This window comes from Panicum virgatum, chromosome 4N (assembly GCF_016808335.1).
Source record: "Panicum virgatum strain AP13 chromosome 4N, P.virgatum_v5, whole genome shotgun sequence".
NCBI classification, from domain to species: Eukaryota; Viridiplantae; Streptophyta; class Magnoliopsida; order Poales; family Poaceae; genus Panicum; species Panicum virgatum.
Window position 1 is genome coordinate 47,982,538 of NC_053148.1, and position 22,493 is coordinate 48,005,030.

General features: G+C 49.9%; 2 protein-coding genes and 1 pseudogene across 3 annotated transcripts; 2 read left to right on the forward strand and 1 right to left on the reverse strand.

The window, feature by feature from the left end:
- The first annotated feature begins 35 nt into the window (after positions 1–35).
- Positions 36–5,845, forward strand: LOC120669493 (annotated as a pseudogene).
- Positions 5,846–10,152: 4,307 nt separating this feature from the next.
- Positions 10,153–13,529, forward strand: LOC120668626 (peroxidase 16-like). 2 transcript variants are annotated; one of them, XM_039948368.1, is made up of 4 exons: positions 10,153–10,825; positions 10,917–11,108; positions 12,145–12,310; positions 12,395–12,741. In XM_039948368.1, the coding sequence occupies exons 1-4, from the start codon at positions 10,601–10,603 to the stop codon at positions 12,658–12,660; spliced, it is 849 nt and encodes a 282-aa protein (XP_039804302.1). In that variant the 5' UTR covers positions 10,153–10,600; the 3' UTR covers positions 12,661–12,741. The 2 variants fall into 2 exon arrangements, with proteins under 2 accessions (XP_039804302.1, XP_039804301.1); XM_039948367.1 differs by lacking the exon at positions 12,395–12,741 and adding an exon at positions 12,748–13,529 and having other exon boundaries at positions 10,252–10,825.
- A 3,960-nt stretch (positions 13,530–17,489) lies between these two features.
- Positions 17,490–22,263, reverse strand: LOC120668627. Its single transcript, XM_039948369.1, has 6 exons — positions 21,705–22,263; positions 18,960–20,334; positions 18,754–18,804; positions 18,576–18,674; positions 18,290–18,457; positions 17,490–17,922 (listed from the first exon to the last, which is right to left on the reverse strand). Exons 2-6 carry the CDS (start codon positions 20,271–20,273, stop codon positions 17,785–17,787), a joined length of 1,770 nt encoding a protein of 589 aa, XP_039804303.1. The 5' UTR covers positions 20,274–20,334; positions 21,705–22,263; the 3' UTR covers positions 17,490–17,784.
- Positions 22,264–22,493: the final 230 nt, after the last annotated feature.

Here is a 22,493-nt window from a genome sequence, read left to right on the forward strand (position 1 = left end):
CTGTTTTCTTCCTGATTTCTCCTAGCAGGAGAGTCATGGGGGGAACGGACGGGGAAGCTGAAAAAGGAATGGCGCTTCGGGAGGTGAGGGAGGAGGAAGATCTTGGGATCAGATTGAGTGGTCTGCACCTTTCAGAAGCGGAGAGAAGGGGAGTGAAGGGAACCTGGCTAAATTTGGAAGAGGGTGGAAGCGGTAAGATGCAGGTGGTAGGGAAGCTGTTTGCTGATAAACCCGGAAGAGCAGATGGGATAGCTCAAACTTTGGGGAAAATCTGGTGTCCAATTAAGGGTGTGAAGTGCAAGGATCTCGGTAACAACCTGTTTCTCATTACTTTCTTGCAATCAGGTGGGAGAAGAAGGGCCCTGGAAGAAGGTCCATGGGACTTTGGGGGCGATTTGTTTGTGGTGAGTGAGTTTGAGGAATGTAGTAGTTTGGAGGAGGTAGAGTTTCATACAACTCCTTGTTGGGTGAGAGTGATGAAGCTTCCCTTAGGTATGATGAACAAAGATACTGGAATTGCTATTGGGGAGAGTATGGGAACGTTTTTGGAGGTAGAGGCGGAGGAATATGGGTCAGCCATTGGTCACTTCCTGAGAGTGAAGGTGCTCCTAGATATTCGTAAGCCACTTCAAAGGGGTGTGACAATGGAGCTAAACGCAAAAGGGGATAAGCTGTGGTGCCCGGTGGTGTATGAATTCTTACCAAATTTCTGTTATCTCTGTGGGCTTCTGGGGGCACACTGATAAATATTGTGAATCTGGGAAGTGGAGAGACAAGAAGAAACCTTACAGTGGTGAACTCAGGGTAGTGCTTTCTCGCCGTCGTTTTTTGGAGGAGAACAGAGGAAGGGTGAGCGAGGGAAGTGGATCTGGTGGGAGCAAATGGGAGAAAGGGCAAGGCAGTGGGGGTAAGCAAAGTTGGAGGAGTGCGATCAGATCAGACTCCGGAAGTGCTAAGGTGACTTCTGATGTCGAGAAAGGGGAGGAGTCAACTAGCCCTCTGAAGCTCACAAGTGTGGGCAGGAGAGGGGGGCTACCGCAAAAACATCACTTTGGTCCATCAAAGGCCAATGTAGGGGAGAACCACACAAATCAGAAGGGTCCTGAAGGTTCCTCTAGTGGGGAGGCTACGAATGAGGATATGGGGAAGAAGGAACTCCCAGGAAAAAGGGAGGGAAATGTCGATGCACAAAAGGAGCTAAATTTGGAGGGCCTTTCAAGGAAGCCTAAGTTGAGTTCTGCAGTACAGGATCCCTGTCAACAGGATTCTGTGGGGGAGGAGATGGAGATTGATGGTCGAAAGGTGGTGCAGCAAGGGAAGATGATATGTGCTGAGGGAAGTGAAGAGAAAACAGCCCCTGCTTCTGTTGCATGCCAAGCAGATATGGGGCAGCCACAGCGTGCCGGCCTTGATACATCAATAAGGGTCCGTGAATCTAGCTCTCAGAGGAAGGGAACTTTCAAAAAAAAGAGAAGTGAGAGGAGAGGTAGTGGTGGAGAGGCTGCAGCATAGGGTGCGAATGTGGACAGGAAGCGTCAATTACCGGAGGAGATAGATGTGGATTCCTTGAGCCCCAAAAAAATGAAGTGGGTAGGGAATTTGTCTATGATGGAAGATTTGTCGGAAGTGGGCAGTGGTGAAATAGAGATCCTATGTGAAAAGGCGGGACTGCAAGAGCAGTTCCGCCAAGCAAAATGAGGATTATAGTTTGGAACTGCCGAGGGTTGGGGAATACTTCGGCAGTTCGAGGGCTTCTGGATATCCAGAAGTAGGAATCCCCTGATATCCTCTTTTTATCTGAAACGAAGATGGATTTGAGGAGGATAGAGAAATTCAAGTGGTTGTTGAACATGCCGAATCTGATGGTGAAAAATTGTAAAGGGTCGAGTGGAGGTTTGGCTCTTTTCTGGAGGAAAGATGTTGATCTCACAGTGAAAAGTTTGTCAAGGCTCCATATTGATGCTGTGGTAAGGGAAGAGGATGGGAGAGAATGGCGTTTTACGGGTATATACGGGGAACCAAAAGTAGAAGAGAGAGACAAGACATGGAAGCTCCTGCGCATTCTGAGGAATAAATATAAAAAACCATGGCTGTGTGTGGGTGATTTTAATGAAATTATGTTTGGGTATGAGAAGGAGGGCGGGCAGCCAAGAGCGCAGGTTGCTATGGAAAAATTCAGGAAGGCACTGGAGGACTGCAGGCTACAAGATTTGGGGTTCATTGGGGATGCTTTTATATGGCGAAACAACCACCACCTTGCTGGTGGCTACATAAAGGAGAAGTTGGATCGTGCTGTGGCTTGTGGAGATTGGAGGAGAGCCAATCCGCTAGCTAGGGTAGTTAACGGAGATCCGCGCCACTCTGATCATAGGCTGTTGATTATTGACACCGGAGATAGAGAGCAGAGGCTGCGTGGTGATTCTTGTGAAATATCCCCAAAGTTTGAGGCGAAGTGGTTAGAGGAGGAGTGCTTGGAGAGGGTGGAAAAGGCAGGGGCTGATGCACTTGCTGCAGGGGCTGACCAAATTATCGAGATAAATAAACTTCTGCTGAGGGATCTCCATGATTGGGACAGAAACGTCTTGGGGGAGCTGGAGAAGAGAATTAGCAAGGTAAAGAAGGAATTGGAGAGGTGCAGGAGGAAACAAATCTGTCAAGAAAGTGTGTCCTGAGAACATATTCTTCGGTATAAGTTGGAGCGCTTGCAGGAACAACTAAACATTTACTGGAAGCAGCGAGCTCATACCGTGTGGCTTACAAAGGGGGACCGGAACACACATTTCTTCCATGCTGTAGCCTCAGAGAGGAGAAGGAGGAACACAATAAAGAAGTTGAGGAGGGATGATGGAACAGTAGTAGAAGGGAGAAGGCTGAAGGAGTTTATTGCTAACCATTACCAAAATATTTTTCTTTCCTCTGCAGGTCACACAACGACGGAAGTGCTGCGTTCCATCTCACCACGCATTACAAATGAGATGAACGTGGTGCTTACTAAACCTTTTGTTCAAGAGGAGATCTGGGAAGCTTTGCAATCTATAGGTGATCTAAAGGCCCCTGGTCCAGATGGGATTCCTGCAGTTTTTTACAAAAGGTTCTGGTCCATAGTTGGTGAAAAGATTAAGGAGGAAGTGCTGACAGTCCTCAATGGTGGCCCAATGCCCATGGGATGGAATGACATAGTCATTGTCTTAATTCTAAAGGTCAGATGCCCAGAAATAGCAAAGGACTTGCGTCCAATAAGTCTGTGCAACGTGTTGTACAAGCTGATTGCAAAAGTGCTAGCCAACCGACTCAAGTCCATATTGCCAAAGATTATTGCTCCATCTCAGAGCGCCTTTGTGCCAGGACGTCTTATAACGGATAATGTACTTCTTGCATATGAGCTGACTCACCACTTGTGAAACAAAAGAGAAGGGAAACATGGTTTTAGCTGCATTTAAATTGGATATGAGTAAAGCATATGATAGGGTGGAATGGTCCTTCTTAGAAAGAATCATGAGGAAAATGGGTTTTGCGGAGAAATGGATCAGGTTGATTATGCTCTGTGTTACTACAGTATCTTACAAGATTAGAATTAATGGGGAATGCACTGAAACAATATGGCCGCAAAGGGGTCTCCGGCAGGGTGACCCGTTATCGCCATATCTTTTTATTATTTGTGCTGAAGCTTTCTCTGCTCTAATGGAAGATGCTGAAAGAAGAGGGCAAATTGAAGGAGTTAGGATCTGTCCAGGTGCACCATGTGTCAGTCACCTTTTTTTCGCTGATAACTCTCTGATCTTCATCAAAGCATCAGTTTCAGGGGCTGCACATCTGCAACGGGTCCTATCCCTATATGAAAATGCTTCGGGCCAGGTGATAAACAAGGATAAGACCACAGTAATGTTCAGCAAGAATACTCCTGCTTCAGTAAGGGCTCTAATGATGGCTGAGCTGGGTATTAACCAAACAGCAAACAATGACAGGTACCTGGGTCTTCCGGTCCATATCGGGAAATCTAGGAAATCTGCCTTTGAGTATATCAAGCAAAGGGTATGGGCAAAGATTCAGGGGTGGCAGGAGAAGCTGTTATCTAAAGCAGGAAAAGAAATTCTAATTAAGGCGGTGGCACAGGAAATTCCAACATACGCGATGTCTTGCTTTGATCTCACAAAGGGCCTTTGTGATGAGCTGAGTTCTATGATTGGAAAATATTGGTGGAGCAACCAAGACAAACTGAACAAGATTCACTGGATTGGCTGGCAGAGATTGACAAGATCAAAGTCACTAGGGGGATTGGGGTTCAGAGACCTGTATGCTTTTAATATGGCCATGCTGGCAAGGCAAGGGTGGCGGCTAATAACTCAAGCTGATTCTCTATGTGCACAGATCCTGAGAGCTAAATATTTCCCTTCATCAAATGTGCTTAATGCAAAAGTGAAAAATGGTATTTCTTATACTTGGCGCAGTGTGTTGAAAGGTCTACAATTATTGAAGGATGGGATAATTTGGAGAATCGGAGATGGAAGTCAAGTGAATATATGGGATGACCCATGGATTCCTAGAGAGTCAACCAGGAGGGTATCTACTCCAAGAAATGGCTCACTTCTACATAGGGTGGCTGATCTGATTGATCCCGTCACAGGGAACTGGGACCACCGCCTAGTTCGTGATACTTTCTCAAAAGATGATGCGGAGTGTATCTTAGCCATCCCACTCTATGAGGGAAGGGAGGATACGTTAGCATGGCATGGGGATCCAAAAGGAAAATTTTCTGTTAAATCTGCGTATGCGTTGGCAGTCAGGCGGCGGGATCATTACAACGGCGCAGATGCGTCCTCATCAGAGAACAAGCATGAAAGTGACATCTGGAAGGCAATCTGGAATTTGAAAGTAACTAATAAGATTAAAATGTTCATGTGGAGATTAGCTCACAATAGCCACCCGGTCAGAGTAAATGTTATAAGGAAAGGAGTGAATATTGAAATAATTTGCCCCATGTGTGCCCACCTTGATGAGGATTGCGGACACCTCTTCTTTAAGTGCAAAAGGGTGAAGTCTGTATGGAGGTCTTTGTGCCTGGAGGACACGCGAATTCTTCTGGCTAGCAAAACTTCAGCCTTGGAGGTCATTGAAGCCATCTTATCTCTCAGTGAGGAAAAGAAGATCAAGGTTGTACTTTTGCTCTGGTGCTGGTGGTCAGCTCGCAACAAGGCAAATCAAGGGGAGAAATGCAGCTCTACCGAAGAGATTTGCAATTCTGTCACCTATCACTTGATGAGCATGGAGAAGCTTCAGAAATCATCTCCGTCCAGAGCCCCTTCTTTGAAGGCGAAATGGCAGCCTCCCCCAGCAGGCTCCTACAAAATAAATTGTGATGAGTCTTATCATTTGAATTCGGGTATGGGCGGCTGGGGGTGTATTATCAGAGACCATAACGGTGTTTTCTTAGCAGCAGGGGCTGGCGCGCTGACTGATCTATCTTCCGCTCTTCATGCTGAGAGCATTGCATGCATGAAAGGCCTGGAGCTAGCTGCATTCCTGGGAATGCAAAGGGTGCTGATTGAAACTGATGCTCAAATTTTAAAGTCAGCTCTGACATCCAAGGAGTATGACCTTTCTGATCTAGGAGTGTTATTTAGGGAAATAAAGAGTAGGATGGTGTGTGAGTTTGTTAATTATAATGTTTTGAAGTGCCAGAGGGGTTGTAACCTTGTTGCTGACTATCTGGCTGCTCATGGGGCGAGTTCAGGTGTTGCTGATACTAGCTTATGGCTAGATCACGCACCAGACTTTATTTGTAATCTTGTATCTGGCGATATGCCTGGAGATGTCTAATGCATATGGAATGCGTTTCCATTTCAAAAAAAAAAAACACGAGTCCCCACGTGTCCAGCCGCGCAACCTTGCACACGCCTAGTCCAGCCAGCAATGGCGGCTTGCGGCTGCCCGCACCTATCGTTCTGCTATTGCGTGCCACCCCGGCATACCTGGCTGGCAGCTCCAAAACATTCCAGACCCCGACCGCTGGACGCCGCCCGGCCGCCGGGACGGAGATTCAGAGAAGCCAATCCACGGGACCCGCGGCGCATGCATATCCTATCCTCTCGCTCTCGTGCGTGTACGCGGCAGGCGGCCGGCGACCTCCCGCCCCAGACAGCGGCGCCGCGTGCTCCTCTGGAGTCTGGAGTCCAGCCGGGGACGGGACCACCGGACCAGCGCGCGGCCGCACCGTTCCGCTAGTACTACAGCGAATGTGTCCTGCCTGCCGGAGATGAACAGCACCCCACCGTGCACGCGGCAAAGCACAGCTAGTACTACAGCGAAACGGAAAGATCACCGCAGCGGCGTGTACACCCCATGCCATTCCCATGGCCCGACCGGCGCGCGCCGCCCCCGCCGGCCAAACCGGCAGCTCCGCCGCCACTTCCCTCTTTGCGCGCAGGCACATCCGCCTCCAGCCCGGCCGGCTCCATCATCGCGAGACACGGAGCTCGCAGAGGGCGTCCTTGCCGGTGCGTCCAGGCCGCCGGCCACGGGCCACGGCACCGCCTGCTCGTCCCATGCCTACCTCCCCAGCTTCCGTTGCGTGCGCGCCTGTGTTTCTTTCCGTGCATGGCTTCGACGTGCGCCGCTAAAGGCCCCCTCCGATCCATCCTCGCCGATCCGTGAAGATACGCACGCGACGCCCATCCTGCCCGCCGCCCCGGGCATGGAAGATAAGTCAGCGAGGTTGCTTTGGCCTGGCTTTCGGCGCGCCGCCGCGTGATGTCCGGGCCGGCGCGGGCGCGGGCGCGAGCGCGAGGCGGGGATGGATGCGCACAAGCGCGGCCATGGGTTTGGCTGCCGCGACAGGGACAAGGAACCCGTGGCCGCAGGCGTGGCGCGAGGGGGGAGGAGTGCCGTACACGAATCCGAGACCGAGACCGAGACGAGGTGACGGGGGCCGGTGATGATTGCAGCGCGCAGGTAGGGGCAGCAAGCCCCGCCTGAACTCCCCGTGTCCTGTCGCGCGGCGCGGCCCCGGCGTGCGCGCGAGGAGAAGCGACGGACGGAGGCGGCAGCGGCGCCGCTCCCCAAGGCGTTCGGCCACTCACAGGGTCGTTGTCCGACGGATCAGGACACTGACTTGAAGCCGGGCAGGCTGCATCAGTCGTCATTAAGGACGGTAGCCTAGTCCTTGTCGATTGCTCACGGGTACCTGTGCTCGTGCTGCACGGCGCGTAATGCGAGCACGTTGATTGGATGATTAGTCGGGTAAGGCAAAACATGGTGTGCCCAGCTTGTGCAGGGTGCTTCTTCCAATCCTCTGTTCCTCCGTTCTGTCGGTATCCGTTGTCCTGCTGGGCACCAGCGCCTGATGCTCACGGGGCTAACAATGGGTATGCCCGTGTCGCGACAGCGTTCGGAACCTGCAGCCGCCGTGACCTATCCATCCACACCGGGGAGCCGAAACCATGGGCGATCCGGTGCCAGTGGCGTGCCTCGCAGGCAGCCCTGGCTTGGCTCGGCTAGGGACCTACTAAATTTTGCGCGCGAGCGTCACCGGTCAAACCGGCCGGCGCGGCGTGGGCTGGCCGTGCGCGCAGCCGGGTGCCAGCCGGCGGCGGCCGGGCCTCTCACGGGGAAGCGCGAACCGGATTGGGCGCGCGCCCACCTGACCGCCGCAACCCGCGAGAGCACGGCACGGCGGAGCTACGTGCGCGCACATGCGCCCGCCCCGCCCCGCCCGGCCGCGTCCTACTCCCTCACGGCCCTTCCTCTCCCGGGAACTTCACGAGCCGCCCGAGACCGACTAGAATAGCATATCGTCCCCAACTCTCGCGAGGCCTGCTGGCTGGCTCGCTCACATGCGCGCGTCGCGCGGCGGCGTCGGGTCACGTCGACGGGGTTCCTTCGTTTCTTCCGTCCACGGCACCGGCCGGGCCGTCCTCACATGCCCGGCGACGGCGACGCTGTCAGTTCGGTACGCGGCGCTGTTCGCAGGTCTCCCCGATCGACCGCGATTTTTCTTCGACCGTGTGATGGCCGGACCGGACGTCGCCGTCCCTCCCTGCACGGGCTGCTGCACGGATGATGTGATGACAACGAGAGTGGAGTCAAGTCGGTTACTTTCTTGTTGGCAACAAACAAAAGGAAAGAAAGAGGCAGTTATTTTCTTCCCCTCCGATCCCCGGGCGAGCCGAGTCGCCGTCCGGCGAAGCCGCTGGCCGTCGCGGAGCGGGGCGTAATCATCGCCGTCGCCCCCCGGTTCGGTAGCGCATGCATGATGGCTCGCCGGACTTTGCCGTTGAAGCTACGCCAGCGCCGATTACCATCACGCCCGCGCTTTGCTTAGCTACCACTAGCAGACGCGCTTGCCGATAAGATAATCGCGCCGCCGCGAGCTTCGTCCTTCCGGCGATATCCTCTCATTCCTCCCACGCTTTTGCAAAGTAGGTGCCGTTAAAAGCGGTTGCCGCTCGTTCTGCTCTGTTTTCCTGTCCACTGGCTTTGCCTTTGAGTGACTGGCATGACCTCGGAAGCCCACACGTACATACACTGATACGCTTTTTTTTCCTACGAAGATGATGAGTCACCTGACCTGCTCTTTTCCCCTATCATCATCCCCATAGCTTGGCACGCACTTCTATCCGGCTCGGAGAGCAGCAAGCAACGCTGTGGCATGCACGATGGCTCGAGCACATTCCTGGCCGGTTTGGAGAAGCACATACAGTACGTGCTTTGGAGCTGAACACAGTAGTACCGTGGACTATTATTGTTGTACTACCGTGGACTGTTAAGCCAAGCTTGAGCAGGGAGGGATAGATAATTCATGCGTCTCTGAACCTGACAAGACCGACCGTTATGCTCTTGCCTCTTGGAGAGTTGGAGTATAATAGATAGCTTGAGCACCCACCCGTGCGTGCCGCTAAAGCTCGCCGCTCTTTAGTTAAGCGCCGAACGTTGGAATCAGACAGGCCGATCAAACTGAATTTTGTATCCCGTGGAGGTTGCTTAGCACCGGAGAGTACGCGAGTAGTAGTGCAGCAGTCCCCTGCGCTTTTTCCTTTCTCCCCACTTGGAACCTTCTGGTCCTTCTTTTTTTTTTTGGATAAGGGCCCTTTTCCTTTCCTTGTTCCTACCAAAGCAATAAGCAATGGCAATTCTCTAGCGGTTGCGGTCAGGGTCAGGGGTTCCGGCTTCAGACGCGGCTTTTGATCACCGCCTGGCTTCGTAGGACAGACCGACCCATGTGAAGGAGCACAGCAATTCGTACTTCCACGCCGACGTACTCGGAAACGTGGAGGTGACATGGAGACATTTTGCGAGGCCAGCCTTGTGAATATGTGGGTTGTCCGAACGCGGGTTCTGTCTGCACGGCCGCACTGCGGTCTGTACACATACTGAGTTCACCGTACAGAGTTGCTGAATTCAGCGGCGGCGGTATCGTACGCGCATATCTGTACACATATTGTGCCAAGATCGCATACGAGTACGTGCGTCGAGTACAGGGGTGCCGCAGTATCTATCCTTTGGCCTTTGCTCAATCACAACTGAACAGGAAAGCTGGTCTGGTTGGTTCTGCAACGAAGCGAGAAAATTCTACTCTTTCCCAGTTCTCAACTCCTAAACATTTCTGTGCCCTCTTTCGGCGTGGTCACGGACGGATGCCTTCACCACCAGCGGCGGATAGCATCGGAGGGCGACCCTCAAAAACCGCAAGAAAAAGAAAAGAAAACGTCGCTTCATTTGCTCCACAACGGCCACTTTTGTTAGTGGAAAGGTTAAAGAAAACCCCCGCAATCTTTCGGGAATATATGCGCAAACAAAAACAAAAAGAGCGCGCGCGCGCCCCCCGCATTTGACTCCGCCACGGGCCCTGCCTCCGTGGCTCCCCGTCGCCATCCATCCTCCGGCGCGCCTCTCGACACGCGCACGGGTCCGTCTGGATGCACGCGGCGGCGCCGCGACGCCTCTGTAGCGTTGCCGATCCATGCGTGCAGCGAACGAGCTGCACCCACATCACATGCCACGTCTTCGTCGGTTCGGTCTCCGGGTTGGGCGCGCGTCGTGGGAAAGTCTAGAGTTTTCCGGCGGTGAGAAAGCTGGAGGAGCAGTCGAGCATAGGACAGCCGTTGCTAGTTGGCCGTCTCGGCATGGAATGGAAGGATGGAGAGAGCAGCGACGAGTGCGCGCGCGCGTCCCCGGGCACAACAGGCAGGAGAGGCCCATGCTGGGTCCCGGGGCCTTAAACATTCTCCCTTGCCCGTCCCCATCATTGCGAGTAACCTCTCCGCCGCCGGGCGCTCCGCTCCTCCGCGCCAGCTCGCCCGCCTCCCCCTCCGAGGCCAAACACACCACCGAGCCCAGCCGCGCGCGAGCTCAGCTCATCACCAGCCTCGTCTCACCCTCGGCGCGCGCCATCTATATAAGCGTCCGCCTCGCTCCGCACTTAAAGCGAACACCAGTGTTAGCTCCGCACCACGCGCGGAGAGGGCAGCAGTGGCGGCGGCTGCGATTAACGCCAGACAGATAGGTGGTAGAGGAAGAAAGGGGGAGAGGGGAAGGGCCAGCGAGAGCTAGCTGAGAGGCGAACTGAAGGAGAGGGCAGCCGCAAGTACTGTATAGCTTGTAGGCAATGAGGTCGAGGGCGCCGTCGTTGCGGCGGAGCGTGGTTGCGGCGGCCGTAGTGGCGCTGACGGCGGCGTGGTGCGCGGCGGCGCAGCTGAGCCAGAGCTACTACGCGTCGACGTGCCCCAACGTGGACACCCTGGTCCGCGGCGCCGTCACCCAGAAGCTGCAGGAGACCTTCAACGCCGCGCCGGGCACGCTGCGCCTCTTCTTCCACGACTGCTTCGTCAGGGTACGCGCACGGTTCACTGGTCTCTGCTTGGCCGAGAGTCGGTCGCCACGACCGTCGATCTCACCGATCGATTTGGATTGGATTATTCCAGGGCTGCGACGCGTCGGTGCTGCTGTCGGGCCCCGACGACGAGCACAGCGCGGGCGCCGACACGACGCTGTCCCCGGACGCGCTGGACCTCATCACCCGCGCCAAGGCTGCCGTCGACGCCGACCCGCGCTGCGCCAACAAGGTCTCCTGCGCCGACATCCTCGCGCTCGCCGCCCGCGACGTCGTCTCGCAGGTACCACTACCGATCCCGAGTTCCAAGTTCCAGCCGCTGGAGAGGAAGAAGGAACTTCGTTGGCGCTGTCGCCCTTTACGTCGCTTTCGCCGCCTCGGCGGACGGCGAGCCAGCCGTTCGAGCGAGCTTTGCTTTCCAGGCGAGACGGTAATGCCACTTTGGGCGACACGGCGGGGGATTAGCGAGGGCCCCCGGCTCACGCACGCTTAAACCCTACGCCATTAGCGCACCATCCACCCGCTCTCGCCTCGCTAATTAATTACTGCTGCCTGCGGGCGACAGCTATGATGAGGCAGGACAGGGGCAGGGTGACCGCGGTCACCGCGCCCGCGCGTGCCCGGCTGACTCCGCAGCCGCGGCGGCAGCACCCGTCCTCACGGCTGACCCTTGGCTGTGCCGCAACCATCTCTGTCGTCTTCTTCCCCTGACCCTGATTCTCTTCATGGAGAGCTGCGTGCCCGCGCCGCAGCCTCGCAAGCAACCTCGGTGCCGCAAAAAGGCCCAGCAACCTCGGTGCAGAAGCAGAGCAATCATGTCAGGCGGAAAGAGGCTCCATTAGGGACTCAGGATTAGCACAAAACCCAGAAGTGCGCAGAGGAGAGGAGGAGAGGAGCTCGAAACTAAAAGAAAATCGAATCGGGTTTGGCGCTAAAATTAAACATGGGGGTTGGGTTTGGGAGTGGTCCTTCCCGGTACAGCACCCTGTCGGAACTCCGCTGTCGCAGCTCATTCATTCACTCTGCTCGGGGGCAGGCAAGGCAACCGGTCCGGGGCGTAAATGCGGCGGCACGGCGTCGACGGATACGGGCGCCCCGTACCTAATCCGCCGGCCGAAGCTCGGCAGGGTGTCCGGCGCTCGCGGTCGAGGAGATACGGGCTCCTAAGTTATTTTGTCGCGCCGAGCAACGGATTGGCAGAAATTTCCGCCTGCTCATGTTCGTTCATAATTCTGGATGTGAATTTTGTTTTCGAGTACTGAAGATTTTTCACTGCAAGGCTGGCCACTGACTGACGGTGAGAATTTGATGATGTGCAGACGGGCGGGCCGTACTACCCGGTGGAGCTGGGCCGGCTGGACGGCAAGGTGGGCACGCGCGCCGTGGTGAAGCACAGACTCCCCGGCGCCGGCTTCGACCTCGACCAGCTCAACAAGCTCTTCGCCGCCAACGGCCTCACCCAGACCGACATGATCGCGCTCTCAGGTACGCGGCATGCCATCGCGATCTCTGCTTCATTCTTAGGCAGTTAGGCAGCCGATGTGTACCTGATGTGTAGCCGCTGCTCAGTCATCGCTCCCGTCGTCGTCTCCGCCCGATCTCTGCCTGCTACATTTGTTGCTCGTCGTAGAAGGGCATGTCCTTTCCAGCCTGGCGGGAGTTGGGCATGCCCAGCTTCCTCTTTCTCTTGGCATGGTCCCGTTCTTGGGTTGGTTCATCCATTCCATGGATCCATGTCCATCGCTGGCTGGCTTGCGTCGCTGCACGTTCCGGGTGTCAGCCTGTCGCTCTGCTCGCCCGTGACCATTGACGAATCGCACCAAAACCACTCGTAGTAAAAACTCGGAGCTGTTCCGTGTCAGCGCTCGCAGCTGCTGACCGGAGATGACGTCTGCAGAGCGTACTCACTGACGTGCTTGCAGGTGGGCACACGATCGGCGTGACGCACTGCGACAAGTTCGTGCGGCGGCTGTACCCGTTCAAGGGCGGCGCCGGCGCCGGCGGCGGCCCGCCGATGAACCTCTACTTCCTGCGGCAGATGCGGCAGACGTGCCCGCTCAACTACAGCCCGTCGGCGTTCGCCATGCTGGACGCCGTGTCGCCCCGCAAGTTCGACAACGGCTACTACCAGACGCTGCAGCAGATGAAAGGCCTGCTGGCCTCCGACCAGGTGCTCTTCGCCGACCGCCGCTCCCGCGCCACCGTCAACTACTTCGCCGCCAACCAGACCGCCTTCTTCAACGCCTTCGTCGCCGCCATGGCCAAGCTCGGCCGCGTCGGGGTCAAGACCGGCTCCGACGGCGAGATCCGCCGGGTCTGCACCAAGGTCAACTAGCTACTACCTACCTGCAGCTGGATCGATCTGCACCGCCGTACATTTCTGGCTATACTAGAAAGGTTGTCTGAGAAGAATGCCCACCATGTCCATGTCATGCAGAGTCTCAAGAGTCCATGATCACAGTCACAGTGTATTAATTCGTTAATCCGCCGATTCTTTCCTTGATTGTGTATGTAGTAAAAATCATGTAACAAGAAGAGGTAGCCCCATACAGTACGGTCTTAGGATAAATATTTTCAGCTCATGGCCTACCCACCATGTGAATGTGATAGGAAAAGAAGGTACTACTATACTTACCACATCGATGTAAATGCCACAATTGGTCCGGTTAGTTGATCAAGTATATGCCCACCTTCCTTTTTGACAGTTGCTGCTCAGTCACGAGAAGCAGAAATGAGGCCGAGTCGCCCTGTACCCTGTCCAGGCTGATGACAGAGCATGTATGGTCCAAGTCCTCATAAATACAGCCGGCATGAGCTGTGTATGTGTGTGTGCTCTGCAGTTCAGAAACCATGTGATGCTTTCGGAGGACAAGCAAGCAGGAATTAAGGTGGTTGCTGAGGAGGAACAGTGATCCGTGTGGTGTTGATGCCCTACTGCCCTGCTCTGATGGAGAGGTTGGTTTCTGGTTTTGGTTTTGTCCTCTCGACAGTGTTGATGAGAAAGAAATGAACGAACAAGGCAATGTGATTCTGTGCGTCAACACAGCTGAAACATGCGGCCTTAAACCACTCCTTTTCTAGGTCAAGTACTGAGGTTTAAAGCCATTAGTACGGATTCAGAATGCATAACTTCATGCGTTGGTATGGCACAATCGCAAGGTCCTTTTCTTGATCAGGAGGAGCCGCCGAATCTGCCGTTTCCCAACCAACTGAAGTGATCCTTCCTCCAAGAACAAAAAAATTCGGAAGCTCTGTAGCCCAGCATCAACGAGCACAGTAGCTGAAAGTTGCAATCTGAAGCATGGGTAATCTTGTCCTCATATCTGACCTGAATTAATCTTGTTGACCTGCATTAATCAGTGAAATTTAAGCCTAAGCAGTAAGTGTGCTTTCCTGTCATGTCCACATTGCATTTCACGCCCATCTTATGATGCTAGTCCTTTTCATGTTTCTGCAACGAAATATGTCAAACATCATAGGCTGCTTCCAGGCCCTTGCATATATCTGACAGAAGCACACTTCACATTAGTAATAAACAGTAAGCACCACAGTTTATGGCAGTAATATTTGTCGAGCAAATAGTTTTCTGATGAGCATAGCAGTAAGATTTGAAATTTCGCTGCATGAACAAATGTGTCCAAGCAAGACTAGTAATATTGAACAGGGAGATTCGGAATGGTCCAAGAGACCTTATACAAGTACTACACACCAGTATGAATGTGATCAGCAATTCGGCGTGGCTATTGAATAATAATAGCGCACAAAATGTCTGTTAATACCAGCAATAGAAGCGTGTACCAGCCGGCCAGAAATTCTATGAATCTAGCCATAAATTTCGGATGGCCTCACACCTCAAATTTCACATCATCTTAAATACTTGACCATTTCATTTTCAGTTTTGAAGTGCATTTAAAGTAAACAGTTTTTCTTGTCTGAAACTGCATAACCTTTTTGCTAAATCTGTCTGCTCTAAGAACCTGAATATAGAAGGGCATTATATATGCAGTGGCAGCAGAAATGCTCTTAGTAGTTTGGTCCCCTATCTTGACAAAAGAATGAAAAAACAGAAACCACAAGTGAAGCACACAAGAAAGTTATAGTGCCCAAATATGTGGCTCTAGAGTATAATTCCTCTTGCCTGCCACACACTACTGCTTTTCTAGGTCTTAATTATTGAAGCCAGTAGCGAGCCTTTGGATTGCACTTTATCATTCTATGTTTTGTTTGGTGAAAATGCGCAGTCACTTTCTGAAGGTAAAGCAGCTGTCACAACTAAAATGAAGCTGTTTAACATCACAACTGGATGTACTTCAACAGATTTTTAGGCCAACACAGCTTGCAGAATTAGTACAATTCATGTATGAATCGAATCCTATGGTCCAGACAGATCCAGCTACCAAGGCTGGTAAATTATGAAACCATTATCATGATCACTTTGACCTCAAGCTTGAGGTTTATTAGCTAGTAAACTGGGAACATGACTAAAATTGAATTACAGAACCAAGCAAAATTCTACACAGGTTTTTACCGAGGTTGGTGAAAAAAAGATAGAGCTATGTCATTGTATTAACAGAACATGGAATCGAGAAGTTCCTAATGAGATAACAAAAAATTCATTTTTGGCAAACTAGAAATATTTCTTTTTTTTTAAAAAAAAGAAGAACACTTCTGAGCTCCTGGCAACTTGACAAAGATAAAGTGCCAACAACTGGCACCATAGCTCTGAAAAGTTGAGGCTACAAAAATCCTATTTCCATGCTCAAATTGTGCCCCTGTACCTATTCATGCCCTTATCCCTTCCCCACCTAGCAATGCCAAGTTCATCTGAAAGTCACTAATCTAGTGCCCATCCTGTCTAGCACCTAATGGCAACATCATTCGGCGCAACAAAAAAGACGACTTCTCACTTCCATTTGTACTCATGGACCCCTAAAGCATCCCAAAGAACCAACCTAGACGATGCTGCTGCAACAGGTGGCATGCAGGGCCAGGCCGATCAAAATCTGATCATGTCCTGCTCTTTTCTGCAGAAAGCTACAAGCAAGTACCTTTCTCTGCTTATTCAGCTTGACTGTATCTGCTGATTTGCTGACCTAAAATGCATATATTAGCTTAAGCTCTTGTGGGGGCACATCTTGCAACCGAAGCACATGGCCAAAGATTAGATTGCTTCACAATGTGACAAGGATGGGCATGCCATGGTAACATTATTCCACTATATTATAATGTCATGCAGATTTGGCTTATTGGGGAATGAGTCGTGCTTTGGGTACTAGAAATCTATAGGTAGATCTGCAAAGGAGGGTTCCGGCCAAAAAACAGATTGTCGAGCAAAACAATTAAAAATAAATTCTGCAAAATGACACCATATAACCTTATGAAATGGATGTGACAATGGATAAACATGAAAATAATGTGCCACCCTAGAGGTTAAGTAGATAGTAGGCCCCCTCCCCACATTCTGTGTTAGAGATCCTAGAAAGATGTTATATGCTCCTAGTTGGAATTGATTGATTTTTCTGTATGACAACATGTCTAGATACGAGTATAAGAACAACCTGAATGGCAGCAAAGCACATATACCATAAATTTATCATGAAATTGCTTGGGTTCCTCAAACTGTTCCTCGTCCTAGGAAACTATTCTGATTGTTCAATGTGCTAAGAACAGTGCCCATTTATTTGGAACAATATCATGAAATATGATAGGGACAATCCTCCCAATTCTCGATCTCGTATTTATATATGTTGCCCGACCCAGAAAATGAAGGCGTAACACAGGCTGACAAAAATGTTGACACCAACAGATAGAAATTAGAAATTCATGTCATATATAATAGTCCCAACCCATCTATATAAATCATTTGACAGATAACTGGGAGTTCTTATTTGTTTAACTACGTGAAACAAGCTGAAGAAAAACTATCTCAAATTAAATTGCATGAGCCTTTGGGCACTTTTCTTTTTGCAGAAGGCATTTTATTCACCATGCAGTACATCAAAGTTCAAAATAGACAAGTAGAAATTATTTATATGCAGTGGGCTTTGGGGAGTAGGAGGCCTAAAGGATGCAATAAAGAGGATCAACAACCAACATGCATGAAAGAAGAGGAGCTTCACCTGCACAGATATTTTTCTTCTTCATTGTCCTTCCAATCCATTTTGCGGCCCACCCCAATGAGCTTGTGCTACTGAGCTGGAAGGACCCTGATGGCTACTGGCGTATTCTTCTAGAGCTGCAGTGACAGGAATCGAGTTATGAAAACAGTGTACAGCACGAGCTATGATAGCATTGGAAAAGAAATGATAAAGCAAGCAGCAGATCACTCTATGCGCTGCAGTTTCATCTGTGAGTTGTGAGTAGAAAAAACCTAGTGTAGTAATTCGCAGAGTATCATCGGAGATGCGGCATATCAAGATAAGTAGACATATCAGAAAAAAAAGCCATCTACAGGCCCATAAAAAAAAAGTAGGAAGGCAAGGAGCAAATTCTGTCGCCCGCAGTACTGTGCAAGATAAGTGGAGAACAAGAAAAGTATTGCACAGAATATTTCTCAGCACTAGCATCTACAGATATAGTTTGAGAGAACTGAGATGATATCCAGTTATCCATTCATTTGCCATTCTTCTACTCGCTATAAGTTTAGAGCCATCACACTAACCACTTGTACAATCCATGATAAGCATTTCTCCTTTCAGCAGGAATTGTGACTGTAAGTCTCAATCAAGGCGATTATAAGAATGGGACAACTCCCATTATTTTCGAGTTTCTGACCATACTGCTTTCAAGCAGAATTCATATCTCACAAGGAATGTTCTATGAAGAGAAAAGATGCAGTAACAAGAGGTTACAGGGCTTTAGAGAGAGGATCTATCATATTCACAAATTGGAGTGAACAGCGTCAGCATCTACAGTGCCTAATCATACATCCACACTATTTACGAGTGAAAAGTCAAGATTCAGGCGTCTCCTGGTATTGCTGAAGCTTTGCATATTGGACACCAGTTCTTCTGCCTAAGCCATTCGTGAATGCAGCACACATGGTACTGATGGTCACACTGCATCCTACCAATCACTTCACCTTCATCGTATTCCTCCTGGAACATGAAGTCAGTGTCAGTCAGGCTGCAGAAAACAATAATCATCTAGGGTCGAGGGAGGTGGCTGTTTGTTTTAAATAAGCAGTGTCAGTCAGAAATTCAGGCTGCAGAAAACAATAATCATCTAGGGCCCAGGGAGGGAGTTTTTTTTAATCTTAAATAAGTAGTGGCTACGGAACTTCGATTTTAAATAAGTAATGGCTAAGGAACGTGATATGTCGAAAGGTAACCTATGTAACTCTAATTCATAACATCCCCCCCACCCCCCCTAGGTTGAACACAAGAATTATAAGATCAAGTAACTATTTTTTTACCAGAATTGAGACCGATAATTGAACACAAAAATACATGAGCAAACCAATACCTGACATATGCTACATTTCACATCATTCACATCATCTACTGTGATCTTGTTCACATCTCCATCTGATTTTTTTGCTTTATACACACTTTGGTTGACCCACTTGGCAAATTGCTCTTCAGTAAGGGCAGTACTTACTGAGCCAATATGCTCTTCCAAAGCTAGTAGTTCCTGAAAAAGATAACCAAAAGAGAGACAAATTACATATCAACGAGCCAAACCTATATAAACTTTTCCCAAGGATATTGAATTCACACAGATAATGGAGCCAACATGTTGAAAGTAATACCTCATACGACATATTGTCAATATCCAATCTCATATCTTGGTGCTGATCATGCAGTCCAAGGCCACTTAGAAGCAGATTGGTTTCCAGCACCAGCAATTGCTGCCATTTTTTGTTCAGAATACATCTTAGTGCAAAGTTACTAAAGGAGCAAAAATGGATATCAAGGTAAAGGACAAACCTCATAAGTCAATTCATCATCATGTTCAATCCTATCCAATGCTAGCAACACCTACAGACAGTAAACATGGCAAATATCAGAATTACTACTCCCTCAACAGGAAAAAAAACTAATTACCCATCAAAATGTACATAGCTTTTATCCATTTCATTGTGAATGAAAATTGACAACTCAGAACATGTATGCAACAAGTTAAAGAAACCAACCCCTGAAATTCCATCCATGTTTATGTGTCTGTAGCCATCTCTCTCCCCAAATAGACCATGGAACATTTCCTGAGGACTTGCTTCAGGGTGACAAGGAGATCTTCTCCTTGCTGTCCAACTACTCAAGCCTTGACGATTAGATGAATAAATTTGATGAGGCAATTCTGCATTAAAAGGTCTTGCTAATCTCTGTGGGGAAATGTCATCGGTGGGAAAATGACCCCTTTCTGGATGACGAACCCTCGTAACAGTCTCACGCAGAGCAAATACGCCGTCCTCTCTTTCACCCGGCATCCTCTCATTGGCACGCATCCTCTCACTGGCACGGAGAGTAGAAGTTCGTCTAGTCCTTACTGAATCTGTAGAATCCTGAATACTTGTGCCATTGGTCCTTGCTGACTGTTCAGCAGCTCTAGCCCTAGGACCAGTATAGCCAGGATAACCAGAACGTGGCTGACCTAAATTAGATTGCCCACTTATTCCCCTTGATCTTGAAGATCTTGCTGCATCAGAAGGTCCACTTTTCATAACTTCGACCCTCCTATTACGAACAGAATCAGATGAAGAACAACCTGAAGGTAAAACATCTGTTATTGAAGTGCAACCAAGGCCTTTTAGGCCACGTCTCTGCAGTGAAGTACTGGTGGCACCATGGGCACTTGATATCTTGACACCAGTGGTGAGACTTTGAGGTACAACACGCCGATGAACAAAATTGGAAGCACCTTGAGGTCTACCTGAATTCAATTCTTCTCTATCATTTTGCCTACGTTGCATAGCACTCAATGCAGTATTTCTAGAATCAACTGTATGTGCAGAACTCCCTGAAGAAACAGAAAACTCTAAAACTCCAAGATCATGTTCTTCTGACAAGCCTCCATCAGTTAATGTAGAGGATGATGAACCTTCTGATGTACTCCTCTGCGTGTATGGATGCCCATCTTCATAAACAACAACTTCCTTGCTACTTTGTAGACGTCTGACCTCAGTTCTTCTGTTACTGCTTTCAGCAACGTCTGCCTCTCCCAAAAAGGGCCTTTTTTGCCTTTCATCCTGATATTTCCTAACAGGGGCCTTTGAAGAGCCTACAGATGAGGCCTTAGATCCTGATGAATGAAATGGCTCATGTAAATACTTTGGCTTCTCTCTATTTTCAGTGAATCGGGCTTTTACAGGATTGAGATTTGTATTCTTCCCTGGTTTATTGCTGTATTGGCTTGGCCTATTCTCATTACTTTGATTTCTCAAGGAAATGCCAGAGCCCCTTCTAACAAACCCAACTGGGGTAGCAGATCTACCAGAAGATTCATCCATACCAAAAATGCAGCACAATGCGCAGAGGTGTATTATTCTCCAGAAGACTTTTGCTAGAATTCTGCAGGACAAGTTTGGCAATGGTTAGCAATGAACAACAGGGACAAGATAACATGAATACACACGTGCAAGAAATACTTGAAAAAAGAAAGAGAAGCATGGTGCAGTTCACAAAAGTAACAGTAGAGAAGACAATATTAGCAATCTCCAATAGCAACAAATAAACACCTTTGGACCTACTCCCAATGAGTAAATGACGCATGTGCCCCTATTTAACGCCTTGTTCGATTGTTATTTTGCTGGATTGTTATTTTGCTGATTTCACGGCGGGCTGTTGGGTACACACCAAACATGAAGCAGATTTGCATGCCATTTATTCTCCCCCAGCCAACGGAAAATAATTAGTTTCTAAAATACACTAGGATGCCTTATATTTGGGTACAAATTTTGAACGCTTACTTTATATTTCATTTTTACTACTGTCATGTGATCCTACAAATTTAGTGCATTGTAGCAATATAGCAAGTTCAGTATCTTCGATCATTACCACATTTGTTCTTCACCTTTAAGAGCAAAAAAGTTAAAGGGAATCATAAAGTTTTGTCCACAGCAAAACGGACAAGGAAACATCATCTGTGTGCTGTACAGCTATAGTATTCTTGTGATCTTGTCAGGCTTCTTTCCTCCAGCGGATCAAGAGACTCGTAGAAGTTACAGTTTAATTGTGATTCAGTATAAGCAGAACGAGAGCCATTTCTTGGGACCAGATACTGAATAAAACACTCGGGCCATCGATCATGGTAGCACGTGAAAACATCATTCACCATTTCACCTATCTACCATCGCATGCTTAAGCAACACCTTTCAAGCTCTTAAAAAAAAAGGTCTGCGACTCTACATGCCACTGCATATTTCCAGTTCAGAGAAAGTTATTTGTGGCACTACTGAAATTCTTCCATCGCATAATGAATGCGGTGGCTTCTGAATAATTTGAGAACAGTGCCCGAAAAATTTCATTCCGCAACTCTACCTCCGATCTCAGACACATGAAGACTACTAAAGATTTCTGGAGAGAAAACCTTCTTAGCTCCGACTACATTCATAAACAAACAAAACAGGTGCACCAAACTGGAAGAAATGGAGAGAACGCGAACAACCGAGCACACCAATCCAAGGTCCAAACAACGAAGCAAAGAGAGAGCAGCAGCAGCCAATCCATGCCCAACCTCCGAATCAAAATCCCAAATATTCACAACTCATCTGGGAATAATAAAAGAAAAAGAAGAAGAGAGAAAACAGCCGAACAGGTATGTATGTACAGACTTTTATCCCCAAATCCCAAATTCACAAACAAGGGAACGATCAGAGGGTTCCGACTTTTAGACCTCCTTCCTCCCCCGACCCTCAAATCAAAGGCAGCCATGGCCGTACCTCGTGGAAGCAGAAGCGGCGGCGTCTTCCCCTTTTCCTCTCGCCTCCTCGCGGAAATGGAAGCCGGACAAGACGGCGAGCAAACGGAGGGGCCGATTTGGTCAGATCCGAGGCGGATTTATTTAGCGGCGTTAGCGGGTCGGGTCCAGACGGAGACGCGTCACGCGTGCGCGCGTGATTCCCTTCCCCCACGGGTTACCGGAAGCCCGTCTCGGTCTCTCCCCCACGTGGCGGCGCTGACTGGGCGCGGCGGCGCACGCGTCGTCGTCGTGGACTCGCCGCCTCGCCGGTGGGGTGCCCGTGAGTGGGGCGGGGGCGGCTCACGCGCAGGTGCAGCCATGCAGGCAGATCAGCCGAGCACGTCGAGATTCGTGCGCGGTGACCCGGCTGTCCGCGTCGGAGCACGGGTTCAACGACGACGACCCCCGCCGCCGTTGGCAGAAACGAACTGACAGCCGGCGCTCTGAGCAAAGGGTTTCCCCGTGATTTATCCGTTCGAAATTTCTTTTAGAAGATATATATACTTCGTGCAGTTCTAAAGGAAGCCAGTGGAAACTGCAATTGTTTAAGAAAAAGATTGAGTTCGAATTTGTATTTTGAAAGATGGTAGGAGTAGCTGTCCTGGCCCATCCATCATTTTCTGTCCTTTTAAAGGGACCTTTCATCCATCATCATCCATGAATCATCAAATTTTAAAGAGATGATACAATGCTCCAGAAAGATTCGAAAGCAAGAGCAGGGAAAGGATGTCGGCCATTTGCCCATTTGGTGCTTGCTCTGCATTAACCT

What these genes read in the sequence shown, in the direction of transcription:
- LOC120668627 (XM_039948369.1), bottom strand. Translation starts at nt 20,273, where the DNA reads ATGGATGAATCTTCTGGTAGATCTGCTACCCCAGTTGGGTTTGTTAGA. An exon ending in ACATGGATGGAATTTCAGGG is followed by an intron (nt 18,805 to 18,959) that starts GTTGGTTTCTTT and finishes TACTGTCTGTAG; the next exon opens with GTGTTGCTAGCATTGGATAG. An exon ending in ATGATGAATTGACTTATGAG is followed by an intron (nt 18,675 to 18,753) that starts GTTTGTCCTTTA and finishes AAAAAATGGCAG; the next exon opens with CAATTGCTGGTGCTGGAAAC.
- LOC120668626 (XM_039948367.1), top strand. Translation starts at nt 10,601, where the DNA reads ATGAGGTCGAGGGCGCCGTCGTTGCGGCGGAGCGTGGTTGCGGCGGCC. An exon ending in TCCACGACTGCTTCGTCAGG is followed by an intron (nt 10,826 to 10,916) that starts GTACGCGCACGG and finishes GGATTATTCCAG; the next exon opens with GGCTGCGACGCGTCGGTGCT. An exon ending in CGACATGATCGCGCTCTCAG is followed by an intron (nt 12,311 to 12,747) that starts GTACGCGGCATG and finishes ACGTGCTTGCAG; the next exon opens with GTGGGCACACGATCGGCGTG.